Source organism: Neomonachus schauinslandi, chromosome 7, assembly GCF_002201575.2.
Source record: "Neomonachus schauinslandi chromosome 7, ASM220157v2, whole genome shotgun sequence".
Classification (NCBI taxonomy): domain Eukaryota; kingdom Metazoa; phylum Chordata; class Mammalia; order Carnivora; family Phocidae; genus Neomonachus; species Neomonachus schauinslandi.
Window position 1 is genome coordinate 54853145 of NC_058409.1, and position 16156 is coordinate 54869300.

Genomic DNA, 16156 nt, shown 5'->3' on the forward strand with positions numbered 1-16156 from the left:
AAAGAAAGAAAGAAAGAAAGAAAGAAAGAAAGAAAGAAAGAAAGAAAATTAAAATAAGATTTTTAAGGTCTTCATAATCTGAACATTGCAGCTGGTGGAGATCTCATGGAACTTATGATCCAATCAGATAATGTAAGCCGACACATTTCTGTGATCAAGGTTTTTGGGGTTTTTTTAAGGTGAATTGATACTGGCACAGACTTACTTAATCATAGAAATTTTGGTTATAATATTTTTTAAAAAACACCTCTGAAATTATTTTTTCTTAAAATCACACTTCACAGAACACAAGAGGTGAGAGGGAATGTTCTGAGAAAAATAACATCAGGGGGGCACCTGGGTGGCTCAGTCCGTTAAGCATCTGCCTTCAGCTCAGGTCGTGATCTCAGGGTCCTGGGATCGAGCCCCGCATCAGGCTCCCTGCTCAGCGGGGAGTCTGCTTCTCCCTCTCTCTCTGCACCCTCCACTCATGTTCTCTCCGTCTCTTTCTTTCGACTAAATAAATAAAATCTTCAAAAAAAAGGAAAAGAAAAATCCCATGGTATCAAGCAGCACTGTCTCCCAGTGCTAACTGTGGGTTTCCATTGGTGCTGCTTCAGAGGGAGGATACAGCAGTGGGGAAAGGCTGGCTTTGGGTATTGACATAGCTTCAGTGCCCTTGCAAAGGCAGTACTAATACACAAGGAGTATTCAAGAACAATGCCTATGGGATCTCTGTGCCCAGCTCTAAACACTGTGGGGTTCCCCAAGGTGTGAAATCCTCAGGGACTAGAACAGTGGAAGAGATGAGACCAGAGCCGATCCTGATGGGCAAGGTTTTGTAGGGAAGTCATGCTAGACAAGAGTGATCTTCTAACTCCAGCTCTGTCAATGCTGAAGTCCTTTTAGGGACTTTCTGCAAGGACTGGCCTGACTTCCAGTTACTGAGCTACCATCTTCAAGTCTTGGCCTGCCCTCCAGCTGCAGCTTTTGAGAGTTCATGGAAAGGGACTGCCTAGATTCTAATCCTTGGAAAGATGGGCTGGTTGGGTCAAGCAGCATGGAAACAGCGGACACTCTGACGGAATGTGACACCCCCAACCCCCACTCAGGGCTGGCTGCCGTGGACCACATCAATGCTGTCATTCGGGAAGGTGACCCCGAGAATACACTGCTTGCACTGAAGAGACCGGAGGCCCAGCTGCCCACTGTTTATCCCTTTGCTGCTGTGATGTATCAGAATGAACTTTTCAACCTCCAGAAACAGAATGCCATGGTAAGTCTGAGGACACTCCAGCTACAAAGCTGTTAATTCTGAGTCGAAGCCATGAGGAAGGCTGTTTAGGAAAGGTGAACGGGGTGCAGAGTCTTTAACTTGTACCAATCCCTGTTCCCCTGGCCTCCCTGTTTCAGGTCCACCGGCTGCCTTCCTCTTTAACTCCCGCTTTTCTTCTCCATAAAGAGTCTGGCTAGTTAGGAAATGCAGGCAGCAGTCTACACAAATACACGTTGAAAACAAGTTGTTCTTATTCTCTTAGTCTCTGATTTTTGAAGCACTTTGAATAATTTTTTAACTGTACTGAAATTTTTAAAAATATATATCATGTTTTTTGATATAGAATAATTAGCTGCGAGTCTGCATTTCTAGAAATGAAGAACATTAGCACCATGACTTTAACTTTTGCAAATTGAATCCTGCTTGATATGCGAATGGTATTAAGTAGTAATATGTAAGGTTACAGTAATTAAAACCATGTGTACTAGTACAGGATTAACCCAAACAGTGGAATAGAATAAAAAGTACTGGAAGCAGAGCCAAGAATTGAATATATGAGAACGCTAGTATTTCAAAAAGGTGGAGAAGAGAATGAAATCCTTACAAGTGTTTAGCCATTTGAAAAAGAAAACATGACCTCACTACGCATATCAGAATAAATTCCCAACATAAAAAGTTAAATGTAAAAAGTAACTTAAAAAATTGAAGTTCTAAGGAAATGTAGAAGAACATTGGATCTTAAAAATCAGAAACAGCACTGTTCCACAAAAAAAAGGGAGGAGCGGAGGCCAAAAGCATGAACAGCCAATTCACAAAGATCGGCATATACAATGACAGACACACACACACAAATGTTCAAACTCAACCAGAAGTAAATGTAAATTAAGATACAGTTGTTTTGGGAAATCGGATTGGTAGCACTGAGAGATCTAACGTCGTGTAGGCATAAATTTGGGGCAGGAGGCATCTCCTCCATGGCCGATGGAAGAATGAATGGGGCACCCTTTCTGGAAGGCTGGTCTCAGTTAAGTGTATGCAGGTCTTTTACCCATTATCCTGACAATTACATTGCTAGGAAAAGAGCTTAAAGAATATGAATCAAAAAGTTGTATTCACAGGGATTGTTTCACAGCATGTTCTGTAATACTGAGAAGCAAGAAACAAACCACATGTTTAACAACAGGTTGCACATGCTAATATCAAGTGGAGAAAATGAGATTAAAACGTCATTATCTAGAGGGTTTTTTGTACTATGAGAATTCTGTTTAAAAAAACCTCTATAAATGTTTGTATGAATTAAAAATAAATAAATGGATATACACTAAAGGGCTTGGGTGGGAGGATTTGTTTTCTTATTCTTGCATACCAAGACTTCTTGTTTTCTAAATAGAAAGATACTGTTTTGTAATAAAAGAAAAATAGGTCATGTTCTGAAATTGCGCTTAAGTTCTTTCATTGATAGTTTCTCCTGTACCACCAGCTTTGAAGCCCAAGGCTACTCACACTCTAGCCCAGCCATTCATCCCTAACTGGTCAATGGTCAGCCTATGGTTGTCCAGTCCCACTGCTTCTTTATTTTCCCTTATCCTTGCTGCTGAATACCAAGTTAGATATTTGTGGACAATTACTGGAAGGGGTATAGGAGTTGGATCTCAAAATGTTTCCATCCTGCTCTTTTACTTATAATTTTATACCTCCTTTATGTGTTAAACTTGTAGTTAATATAAGAAACTTGGATAAAATTTGCTTACATGCTCCCTATAATAACCCCTTCTTCCCATTTGCTTTGGAAGGTAAAATTATGCCTTGTTACTCTAAAATCCACTGCTGTGGGATACCTGTGGAGATCCAGAGAGCTATAATGCATTTTAATATAAATATTACATTTTATATATTAAATACAGAAAATATCCTAAATGTAAATCCTGTTTTTTCTATTAATTTTCTGCTCCCTCTGTGTTCCTTCAATATAATGGAAGAAATAACCCTTTTGAAGTTGAACCAAGTCAGTATAAAATGGTTAAATGGAAGAGAACATTGAAGGGGGAAGCTGTTCGAAAGTCTCAGGATGTGGTTTTTTAAATTTTATTTGACTGTAGTTGACACACAATGTTACATTACTTTCAGGTATACAAGATAGCCACTTGGCAAGGTTATACTGTATGCTATGCTCACCACAAGTATAGCTACCATGAGATGTATTTTTTAAGCCAAATCCAGAATTATAAATCATACTTGCTTTATTCTAAGATTGACTTCACATTTCTTCAAATATCCAGACTTAATAGTATGTTTTAAAATTTCTACCCAATTATTGGGGCATCTGAGTGGCTCAGTCAGTTGAGCATCTGACTTGTGATTTCTGCTCAGGTCATGATCTCTGGGTTGTGAGATCGAGCCCCAAGTTGTAGGGCTCCATGCTCATCGCAAAGTCTGCTTGGAGATTGTCTCCCTCTGCCCCTGCCCCCACTCACTCACTCTCGCTCTAAAATAAATCTTTAAAAAAATTGTAGAAAATAACATTTCTACCCAGTTATTAAAAAGTGACTCAGATTAACTTTTTTGGCACTAGAATTGATATTCTTAGCATAATGAGTTTGGTTTACTTTTCTGGGGTTATAACTTGTAGGTAAAACTCTCCCCTCTTTGCCTTACCCTTACTTTAAACTGAAAATCACTACCGAAAATCTTAGCCTCACACTCTCAGACAGAGACAGGCTTGTCTAATCCTTCACTTAATTATTTGGTAAGTCTGAGCCTGTAAGCAGCTAATAGAATGGGTGGTGGGAATCAGCTAGGGCAATGCAGATGTTTGAGGAATCAGAACCTTTGGTTGTCATTAATTCTGTCCCTTAAATGATCAGCTAAGAAAAACCCAGAACCTGCTCACTTGTTCTTTAAAGCCAATGAAAAACAGGTGGCCACTGAGCCTTCTTCTTTCTCCTGGTTTCTCAAAATCTTTAAGTTTTCTTTGTTGTTTGAAATACGCATTCTAAAACCCACCACATACCTGAGGCTTGTAATTTGGGAAACTTGTATTGCACATATTTTCCAGCAGAACTACTTGGCCCATGAGGAGCTCTTGATTGCAGTGGAAATGCTGTCTGCTGTTGCTTTACTCAACCAGGCCTTGGAAAACAGTGATCTCGTTTCTGTGCAGAACCAACTCACAAGCCCAACAATAGGCCTCAACAATCTGGATGAATCGTATGTAGAACGGTAAGGGAACATCTTCCAAGACTCCCTTTAATACAGAAAGGTGTGTTTGGCAGATCTTGCAAATTAAAGATTTGCTCCTTGCTGAAGAAATCCATAGATCTGTACTTGATTCCTCAAAAACTAGTCTACTTCAACAGTCCTAATATGAATCCTTTTTTACAGTATTTCTTTTAGGGGGAGAAAGAATCTAAAAATGACCATGTTGTGGCAATTACTGACTGACTTTGTAATTACCAAAGATGATGTGATAGGCTAAAAATAAAAATGAAAACATACCTTCCTGGGGTGCCTGGACGGCTCAGTCGTTAAGCGGCTGCCTTCAGCTCAGGTCATGATCCCAGGGTCCTGGGATCGAGCCCCGCATCGGGCTCCCTGCTCGGCGGGAAGCCTGCTTCTCCCCCTCCCAATCCCCCTGCTTGTGTTCCCTCTCTCGCTGTGTCTTTCTCTCTCTGTCAAATACATAAATAAAAATCTTTAAAAAAAAGAAAACATACCTTCCCTTGGGCTTTTTTTTTTTTTTTGGAGACCACTGAATGTAGAAGAGTTGGAAGAAACTTAATCATGATCAAGTCCAGTTATTTTATTTTACTGATGAGAAAACTAAATTTGGATTTATGGACCCCCAGTTGGGCAACTGAAGCCCAAACCCCATTGTTTTGATTGTTAAACCCAAAGAATCCTGAGAGCACAGTGGATCATGGCAGTGGGTGACAATCTCAGTTTAGTGTCTTCCATTTCATGTCTCTGAAATATGCTACTAGATAGTACAGTTGATAGTATAAAACACTACAGGAGCTCTAGAGAGAAAATTAAGGGGCCAGAATAAGGAGTCCTTTAGAGATTCTGTAAAACCGAAGCCCAAGTTAAAATGAGTGATTTTGTAGCCTGGATTCTCGATAACCAGTAGGGGGCGATGTCTGCATAGATCCTGACAAAAGCTCTTTTCAGTACTGATTCCAGCTGAACTGCTTAAATAGAGGCTGGGTCATTCTCTTGGATCATGACAGTTGTACAAGAAAATGTAAAAGACTTTAGATTTTTTTTTAAATGCTTGACTCCTCGTCTGTGTAGAGAATGGCCCCAAAGTAGTAGGACAGAGGATTTTCTTTTTTAGTCTTCTTGGGGAAACGGATGTTCTTGTTCTACTTAAATTTGGCCACCTGATGAATATAACTCCTGAGTCTGTTCCCAAGGTAATTTATTTTATTTCTCATGGCACCATTCTCTTCCCCAGGCTTAGAAACCTCCAGTTCTACTCGTTTTCCTCTGCCAGGCACCCTTGTGCTGTGAACAGCCTGCTCATTTCTCCCCGTCAACAGCCATTGTGTGTGTGTAACACCTGCAAAATGTTGCCATTTCCCAGCCACCGCCTAACTGGACTTGTCACCTTTGCTTCCGTAGTAACTTCCAAACTGGTCCTCCTGTGTCTTTAATGTCCTCCTTCATTTTCACCTAACCAGACTTGGCTGCCGTCCCTCAGTGCTTGAGTGGAAGACAGAGCTGGTGAGCTGGTCACTTCCTTATGAAGCTTACAGCCCAGTGGGGCTCTAATGGGACATCTTGGTGTGGTAATTGTCACGACTGTCCCACAGATTGCACATCCTGGCCACTGCCCTCTAAATAACTGTACTGCCTCCTTCCATATCACCCATTTTGACTACCAAAATTCCTCCATATCCGCCCCCCAATTTACAAATAACCCATCAAGGAAATGGTCTCACACCCCATTTGAGAACCACTTTTTCCCAGGGGAAAACCACAGATACAGCCTCAGAGTTCAAGTATTCTCTATGGGAAACTTGAAAAAAAATTGTTCATTTTAATCATGTTTTTAAAATTTGACCTAAGCACTTTCTGGGTCAGCAGAATGACCAGCACCAACATGAGATATCAGGGTCCCCTTTGGTTCTTGGGCTGACAGTTGATCCAGCCCCAAGTGATCTTCCACAGCCTCAGCGTTTTACCTGCATGGTCCACTTTTTAACCCAGTTCTTGGAAGCCCAAATTTTCAAGTTGAAGAAATGAGGCTCCATCTGGGCCTCTCCCCAGGGTTGTCCAGGTTCTTCATAGCACCAGGGGTGGGGCAGGGCCACCTTGATGAAGTCATACAGAGTATCTACCTATGGCTTCCACCTTGGCCTGTGGTTCCCCAGAAAGACTCTTCTAATTCTCACAAAAGTGATGGAGAGCTGGTATTGGCTCTAGGCATCTGCTGTCCCAGATTAATTGTCCCAAAATGTAGTTATGGTTACAGTGCTCTCTATTTGATTGTTCCTTGTTCTCATCTGCAATAAGAACAGACTCCTCTCTCTAAGCACATTCTGACTTCGCTCCAGTTGCATCCCTCCTTGTGTGTCACGCTTCCGTCAAGCTGGATGTGAACACACTGTGTACTTGCTGGCCTGTCTACTGTGCGTGCTCCTCTCGCCACTGGGAATGGGGTGCCTGTCACCTCTCCGGGCACACTGCTGGAGCTGCCTACCACAGATGATGCTCCCGCAGATTATTTCCATGCTTCTCCCCACGCCAGCTAATGCCATCTCTCCTGACATTAGCGTGAGGTGGTTAAAGGAACATAGATAGCATCGGGGCCAAAAATATTGGAGTCTGACCGTTGACAGCCTTTTCTTCATCTCTAAAGCGTAGAAACCCCTACCTCTGCATCAGAAGTCTGTTGGAAAGGCGCTGTTCCTGGTCTGCCCATAGCCACCAGTGCAGAGTGCTCTGAGAGGCGTGGAGGGACAGGACTTGGACCTCTCTGTGAGGGTGAACGGCAGAGTGTTTTCTGTAGCTGATGCCTTAGTCCTGGAGACTAATGGTCACATGGAAAAGGCTTTGCAGCTCTGTTGGGTTACTCCTAAAAAGCTCTTTCCTTTGGCTACTGTTTGTTCATCTCTAAAGAAACGATGGGCGATGATGAGGATTTTCCTGTGTTCATCCTTAAGCTTTCTCATTTTATTCCCCCTGGATCATTTAGATGTTAAGCATGTGAAATGCCCATAAGGATTTTGCCCTTGCTTACAGAATGGTCTCTGTCCTAAAGCGACACTCAGGAGTGCAAGTTGACATTTTGTTATTGTTATTCAATATTATTGTTTATGTATTACTAGTGTAACAGAGTGTTTCTTAGGCTTATAAATTTTTTAAGGTAAAAATCTCAGACGTGACCGTTAGCCACTTTCAGGCCTGAATCTGGTGACACCTTATTCAGCCACAGATAAAAGGTATCACTACCACTTCCTATTTTGAATGTTTTTTTCTCTCAAACTACCTTCTATAGAAGGTACCAAGTGCTACCTTAAAGCATGCAGAATTTTGACAAAATCGGTCACAACCAGGAAAACAGTTTTAAACTTAATGTGATGTTACTTTTTCTAACCTCTGCTGTTAGCAATCCAAAGGTGCTATTCAGAAGTCAAAATGCATGGTGAATAAGTATGCACATAGAAGTTGGCCTTTATTTCCCTGGTGTAACGCAAAAGCAAACTAAACTCTTGACTTTCTCTACTTGGGGCTAGAACAGCCCGTGTTAGCTTATGTTTGTAACATTGGTTCTGTGATTTTTAAATGGGAAAAATGACTATTGAGAAATGGGTTTCTTAGTACCATATCAAGATGGATAATTTTAATCCCTAAAATTTCCCCAAATAAGACAAGTAATTGAAGTGGCTGATCAAGCTCTCTTTGCCAGAGGGTTGTGCATAGTGAGGAGGGTCAAGGGTCAGAAATGAGGGGCAAGAATGCTATAGCAGTGAGCGGACACAGAGGGAGGTTTTTGAGTAGCTGCTGTGAAGCCTGAGGAGAAATGGACAGGTGAGGAAGGACTTTACTCATGTCCTACATCTTCGAGAAAACATACGTTGAAGATCTGTGTTACTCAGCAAGGTTTCTGGAACTGCATTTGTATTTTATTTGATTCCTCACTGGGCATATTAGGCCTCAAGGTAACGCAGCTGGGTTAAGGTTACAGGGGTAAAGGGCTCTAAAGCTCAGATTTTGGAAGGAACAAGAAAAATTATAAAAAGAACCCTTGATGCAAAGGTTGAGAACCATGATGGTTCTAAATTTTACCACATAAAAGTTATCTGAAGCCTGAGCAGAGCCAAAACATGCAAAGGGAAGGAAAATAAGAAACTGAAGGGGAAAAAGTGATTTCACAGAGTTGAGAACTTAAGGGGTTTTTTCTTTTCCCCTTTTTCCTTGAGTTTTTCCTTGAGGTTGGATTTTGAAGCAGTTTCATTAAACAGCATTTGTTCATAAAGTATCATAAAGAAAAAACACCATTAATATAAGTGAACTTGCTATGTGTTCACAAAGTTGCGCTAGACAATTTTATGTGCTTTCTACTCTTAATCTCATAACATCTACTTTTGGCCACGTGCCAAATTTAAGATGCATGAGATGAACAAAGAATGAATGTCTCTGATAAGTATGATTGTTTTCTCTTCCACAGTTACACAAACACACTACTCACCTTTAAACTGGAAGCCTTATCCCAAGGGCAAGATAACTTAAGCTGGAATGAAATTCAGAATTGTATCGATGTGGTTAATATTGAAATTCAAGAAGAAAATGACCGTAAGTATAAAACACTTTCCTTCTCTTAGTATAATGAGAGAATAAGGTGTCTGCACAACTTAGTTCCCTAGATTAGGGCTGCAAATTTTTGCTCATGGAGTTTATGAGAGCACACTCCCCTGATAGGCATGCATATATTTATATATAAATTTTATGCCTATAATACTGCACCAACATATTACATACATTACAAAACATACACAAAAAGACATAAAAGGATAGAATGAAAATGCGTAAATAGAAGTCCTCATGTTTTCTTATTTATTCATACTTCAGAGATGACTACTCTAAATAACTCAGCTTTTTAGGCAGTCAGCTTTATTTTGACCTTTCATTTGGGCATTTTTTAAAAATACAACATATGTTGCTACCCTAGGGAAAAATTGGAATGCAAGTCTTTAGGATCACAAATCATGAGGATTCACTGTGTATCTAGAAATTATGAGCTACCTGCAGGAATGTGGACAATCCCAGGAGGATATGCCCTGAAACATGCTTTCTTGAATGTCACCTTGCCTCCTTATCTTGCTTACAAAAACAGAGTGAAGAATGGGGAGCTCTATAACTCAGCAATCAGTGTAGTCACTGCTTTTCTGTAGCATGAACTGTCAAATTCAAGTGTAGAGCGGTCTTTTCCATCATAAAAACAAACAGCACCATCATCTTTGGCTTTGTCTGAGCTGTTCGATTTGTCGGCAGCATTTGGATTAAGATGGCTGATGTCACTGACCTCCCCTCTGTTCTCCAGCTTTCCCTTATTTTTCTAACTTGTCCTAAGTTTGCTCACAGAGTAAACAGATACTTCTCTCACAAGCTTAGGCTGTTCTAGTGTGTTTTGGTGAGGTCTTAGTTCTGGTCTTCGAAGGCAGAACCTAACTTTGGGATAGTAAAATCACTCTTGACGTAAAACATACGACTTTGTTACTTGATTGCATTTGCATAATTTTCTTTTCTTTCTTGACTGTTTCCTGTGAGCCCTGTGCCCAACATCAAGGCAGGGTTTGTTTTGTTGTTGTTGTTGTTAAACATCTCACTCAAAGTCCCTAATAGATAACAAGTGTTCAGATATGCTGCCCTGACATCCAATTCACAGATGTACCACTGTTCCACTGATCCCTGGACAGTTTCTTCATTGTATCCTTTTTAAGTTGTTTAAATCTTCAGTTCCTCTTCTCTGACCACACAGCTTGCTGCTGCCTCTGCATGTCCTTGGAGGGAGGCATTGCAGGAATCCCTGTGATCGGATGCTTTGCACACAGCCCACTTAGCTCTTTTCCGACACATTGCCTTGGCTGGTGGTTCTTGCCAGATGTTAGTCAAGAGGGAAGCACTAATTTGAGCAGATGTTCAATATCATCTGGTCTGGGGGCCTGTTACAAGGCTCAGACCCCCAGCCCCTTGCCCTCCTGCCCTGCTACTTGACCCTTAGCTGCACAGTCTTGAGTTACCTGCACTGGTGGTTTGGGTGCTTTGGCTAATGCAACTCAAGGGTAGGACTCCTCTGTTTGGGTAAACAAAACAAAGAATCAGGTGCCATCTTTCTTTCTAACTTGTCCCTAGTTCTTTCTGACAATACTCTGTCCAAGTCTGCTTTGGTGATTTCTGTGTTCTGCTAATATGGCAAAGGTGTGTTAGTTCTCAGTGCTAAATGGTTGTATTTTTACTCTCAATCTTTTTTTTTTTTTCCTTTAAGATTTATTTGAGAGAGTGAGAGTGTGAGCAGGGAGAGGGTAAAGGGAGAAGGAGAATCTCAAGCAGACTCCTGCTGAGCGTGGAGCCCCATGTGGGGCTCAGTCTCACAAACCTGAGATTGTGAGGAGCTGAAACCAAGAGTCGGATGCTTAACCAGCTGAGCCACCCAGGCTTCCTTTTACTCTCATTCTTAACATTGATTAAAAAGCTGGGTGAAGGATGCCATTTTGTCCCAGACTATCAAATAGAGCCTTTACTTTTTTTCAGGAAAAGAAAAACAAGTAATGTTTGTATAACTTAAAAAAAAAAAAAAGAATTTTTTTTTTGTAGGTGGATATTATTTCTAAGCAACAATATCTTTGGATTGATAAGGCATTATCTCTCTAGGCAACTGCACTACTGCTCTTTTCCATGGGCTGTATCACATAGCCACTATCATATTTCTTCTGATAATCATGTTATGAAGGGCATATGCCATAACCACAAATTATTTCAGAGACTTCCTTATCGTATTTCCTTTCTAGAATTGGTAGAATTCAGTGCAGAATATTTAATACTCTGTGCTTTGGTTTGTTTAGTTATGTCAAAATGAGGTATTTTCAAAGTTCTTGAAGTATTGAGTTTGATATCCTATGTTTAGGTAATTTCTTTAAAAGCTAAATAAAATAATATGCCATTATGAACTGGCATGAATTGCACAATATAGTAATTAAATCATCTGAAAGAGCTAAGGATTTTTCATGGACATCTTGAAAGTGCATTATCCTTCCCAACCCACCCCTGCCACACACTTCAAGGTCTAATCTTGTGTCTGAATTGTGATGTGGATAAGGATATGCAGCTAATGGGACATGATAAATGTGGAAGGAGAGTTTAATGGAGAAGCTGCTAAATACATTTCCTCAGACTTGGATGCTCTGCTGATTTCTTACTGGAAAGTTTACTTTTCCCAGTAGAGCCATAGAGGAGCTTCATTTTAACTATGTAGCATAGACAAGGTAGTTTTCTTTCTTTGAATTTTTGCTTCAATTTGGTAGGTACCCTTCTTTGTAGATTACCTCATCTGATGTCTTAAATATACAATCTGTAAGAGAATGCCCACTCTTTCATTTGACAAGAACGTTATAGTCTTGTATATGTTTTAAAAAATTGGGTCATGCATCTATATACTGCCTACAAGGGATTCATTTTAGACCTAAAGACACCTGCACTTTTGAGGACATGGAGAACCATTTATCATGCCAATAGACATAAAAAGAAAGCCAGAGTAGCCATACTTATATCAGACAAACTAGATTTTAAATCAAAACTGTAACAAGAGATGAAGAAGGGCACTGTATCATAATAAAGGGGTCTATCCAACAAGAAGGTCTAACAATCATAAATATTTATGCCCCCAGCATGGGAGCACCCAAATATATATGTCAATAACAAACATAAAGAAGCACATTGATAATAATGTAATAATAGTAGGGGGCTTTAACATCCCACTTACAACAATGGACAGATTGTCTAAACAGGAAATCAATAAGGAAACAATGGCTTTGAGTGACACACTGGACCATATGGACTTAACAGGTATATTCAGAATATTTCATCCTTAACCGGCAGAATACACATTTTTTGAGTGCACGTGGAATATTTTCCAGACTAGATCACATACTGGGTCACAAATCAGGCCTAAACAAATACAAAAAATTGAGATCATACCATGCTTATTTTCTGACCACAATGCTATGAAACTTGAAGTCAACCACAAGAAAAACTTTGAAAGACCACAAATACATGGAGGTTAAAGAACATCCTACTAAAGAATGAATGGGCTAACCAAGAAATTAAAGAAGAAATAACAAATACATGGAAGAAATGAAAATGAAAACACGACAGTCCAAAACTTTTGGGATGCAGCAAAAGCAGTCTTTAGAGGGAAATAGATAGCAATACAGACCTACCTCAGGAAGCAAGGAAAATCTCAGATACACAACCTACCTAACAAACTAGATTTTAAATCAAAACTGTAACAAGAGATGAAGAAGGGCACTGTATCATAATAAAGGGGTCTATCCAACAAGAAGATCTAACAAGGAGCTAGAAAAGGAATAGTAAATGAAGCCTGAAGCCTAAAGCCTAAGGGAACTAATAAAGAGCAGAAGTACATGATGTAGAAACAAACCAAAAAAACAGTAGGACAGATCAATAAAACTAGGAGGTGGTTCTTGGAAAGAATTAATGAAATTGATAAACCCCTAACCAGACTTACCAAAAAGAAAGAGAAGGGACCCAAATAAATCATGAATGAGAAAGGAGAGATCACAACCAACACCACAAAAACACAAACAATTGTAAAGGAATATTATGAAAAATTGTATGCCAACAAATTGGGCAATCTGGAAGAAATGGATAAATTCCTAGAAACAACTAAACTACCAAAACTGAAACTGTGAGAAATAGAAAATTGGAACAAACCCATAACCAGCAAAAAAATTGAATCCGTTATCAAAAATCGCCCAACAGGAGCACCTGGGTGGCTCAGTTGGTTACGCATCTGACTCTTGATTTTGACTCAGGTCATGATCTCAGGGTCATGGGATTGAGCCCCTCATTGGGCTCCACACTGGGCAAGAAGCCTGCTTGAGATTCTCTCTCTCTCTTCCCAACCTTCTGCCCTGCCCTACTTGCACACTCTCTCTCAAACAAAACAAAAACAAAAAAACTCAAGTGAAAGTCCAGGGCCAGATGGCTTCCCATGGGAATTCTACCAAACATTTAAAGAGTTAATACGTATTCTTCTCAAACTATTCCAAAAAAATAGAATTAGAAGGAAAATTTCCAGACTCATCCTACAAGGCCAGCATTACCTTGATTCCGAAACCAAAGACCCCACTAAAAAGGAGAAGTACAGGCCAATATCCATGTTCATCCGGGTGAATCTTCTCAACAAGGTACTAGCAAACCAAACCCAACAGTACATAAAAATAATAATTCACCACAATCAAGTGGGATTTATTCCTGGGTTGCAAGAGTGGTTCAGTATTCGCAAATCTATCAACGGGATACACCACATTAATAAAAGAAAGGGTGAGAACCATATGATCCTCTCAATAGATGGAGAAAAAGCATTTGACAATTACAGCATCCTTTCTTGATTAAAATTCTTCACAGCGTAGGGCTAGAGGGAACATATCTCAATATCATAAAAGCTATATGCGAAAGACCCACAGCTAAAATCATCCTCAATAGGGAAAAGTGAGTAAAGTCTCAGGATACAAAATCATTGTACAGAAATCTGTTGCACTTCTATATACCAATAATGAAGCAGCAGAAAGAGAAATCAAGGAATCAATTCCATTTACAATTGCACCAAAAACCATAAGATACCCAGAAGTAAACCTAAACAAAGAGGTAAAAGATCTGTACTCTAAAAATCGTAAAACAGTTATGAAAGAAATTGAAGATGACATGAAGAAATAGAAAAAAATTCCAAATAGAAAAAATTCATGAATTGGAAGAACAAATACTGTTAAAATGTCTGTATTACCCAAAGCAGTCTACACATTTAATGCAATCCTTATCAAAATACCACCAGCATTTTTCACAAATCTAGAACAAACAATCCTGAAATTTGTATGGAACCATAAAAGACCCCGAATAGCCAAAACAATCTTGAAAAAGAAAGGCAAAGCTGGAGGCATCACATTTCTCGACTTCAAGCTATATTACAAAGCTGTAATCATCAAGATAGTATGGTACTGGCACAAAAACAGACACATTGATCAGTGGAACAGAAAAGAAAACCCAGAAATGGACCCACAACTATGTGGTCAACTAATCTTTAACAAGGCAGGAAAGAATATCCCATGGAATAAAGACACTCTCTTCAACAAATGGTGTTGGTAAAACTGGACAGCAACATGCAGAAGAATGGAACTGGACCACTTTCTTACACCACACACAAAAATAAATTCAAAATGGAGGAAAGACCAAATCTGAGACAATTTGAGACAGGAAACCATCAAAATCCAGAGGAGAACACAGTCAACAACCTCTTTGACATCGGCTGTCGCAGCTTTTTACTAGACATGTCTCCCGAGGGAAGAGAAACAAAAGCAAAAATGGGGGCGCCTGGGTGGCTCAGTCGTTAAGCGTCTGCCTTCGGCTCAGGTCATGATCTCAGGGTCCTGGGATCGAGCCCCGCATCAGGCTCCCTGCTCCGCGGGAAGCCTGCTTCTCCCTCTCCCCCCTGCTTGTGTTCCCTCTCTCGCTGTCTCTCTCTCTCTCTGAAATAAATAAATAAAATCTTTAAAAAAAAAAAAAAAAGCAAAAATGAACTATTGGGACCTCATCAAGATAAAAAGCTTCTGCACAGTAAAGGAAACAACCAACAAAACTAAAAGGCAATGTATGGAATGGGGGAAGATATTTGCAAATGACCTATCTGACAAAGGGTTAGTATCTAAAATCTAAAGAACTTAACAAGCTCAACACCCCAAAAAACCCAAAAAATCCAGTCAAGAAGTGGGCAGAAGACATGAATAGACATTTTTCCAAAGAAGACATACAAATGGCCAACAGACACATGAAAAGATGCTCAACCTCACTCATCATCAGGCAAATACAAATCAAAACTATAATGAGATACCACCTCACACCTGTCAGAATGGCCAAAATTAACACAGGATACAACAAATGTTGGTGAGGATGCAGAGAAAGGGGAACCATGTTATACTGCTGGTGGGAATGGTGAGCTGGTGCAGCCACTCTGGAAAACAGTATGGAACTTCCTCAAAAAGTTTAAAAATAGAAATACCTTATGACGCAGCAATTGCACTACTAGGTATTTATCCAAAGAATACAAAAATACTGATTCAAAGGGGCACATGCGGGCGCCTGGGTGGCTCAGTTGGTTAAGCGACTGCCTTCGGCTCAGGTCGTGGATCCTGGAGTCCCGGGATCGAGTCCCGCGTCGGGCTCCCTGCTCGGCAGGGAGTCTGCTTCTCCCTCTGACCCTCCTCCCTCTCATGCTCTCTGTCTCTCATTCTCTCTCTCTCAAATAAATAAATAAAATCTTTAAAAAAAAAGGGGGGGGGCACATGCATCCCAATGTTGATAACAGCATTATCAGCAATAGCCAAATAATAGAAAGAGCCCAAATGTCTATCTCCTGATAAATGGATAAAGAAGATGTGGTGTGTATATATATATACACACATGTGTATATATATGTATGTATGTGTATATATACATAAAATGGAATATTACTCAGCCATCAGAAAGAATGAAGTCTTGCCATTTGCAACAACATGGATGGAATTAGAGTGTACTATGCTAAGCAAGCTAAGTCTGTCAGAGAAAGACAAATACCATATCATTTCACTCATATGTGGAATTTAAGAAACAAAACAGATGAACATA

The 16156-nt window shown here is 40.0% G+C and overlaps 1 protein-coding gene across 1 annotated transcript in view; it reads left to right on the top strand.

Moving 5' to 3' along the window:
• Window positions 1-16156, top strand: part of IQGAP2 (IQ motif containing GTPase activating protein 2) — a 293302-nt gene that overhangs the window by 175922 nt on the left and 101224 nt on the right. The window contains exons 10-12 of the mRNA XM_044916696.1: window positions 1092-1255; window positions 4311-4474; window positions 8928-9052. Coding sequence (XP_044772631.1) covers window positions 1092-1255; window positions 4311-4474; window positions 8928-9052 — 453 coding nt within the window. The remainder of the gene's footprint in view (window positions 1-1091; window positions 1256-4310; window positions 4475-8927; window positions 9053-16156) is intronic.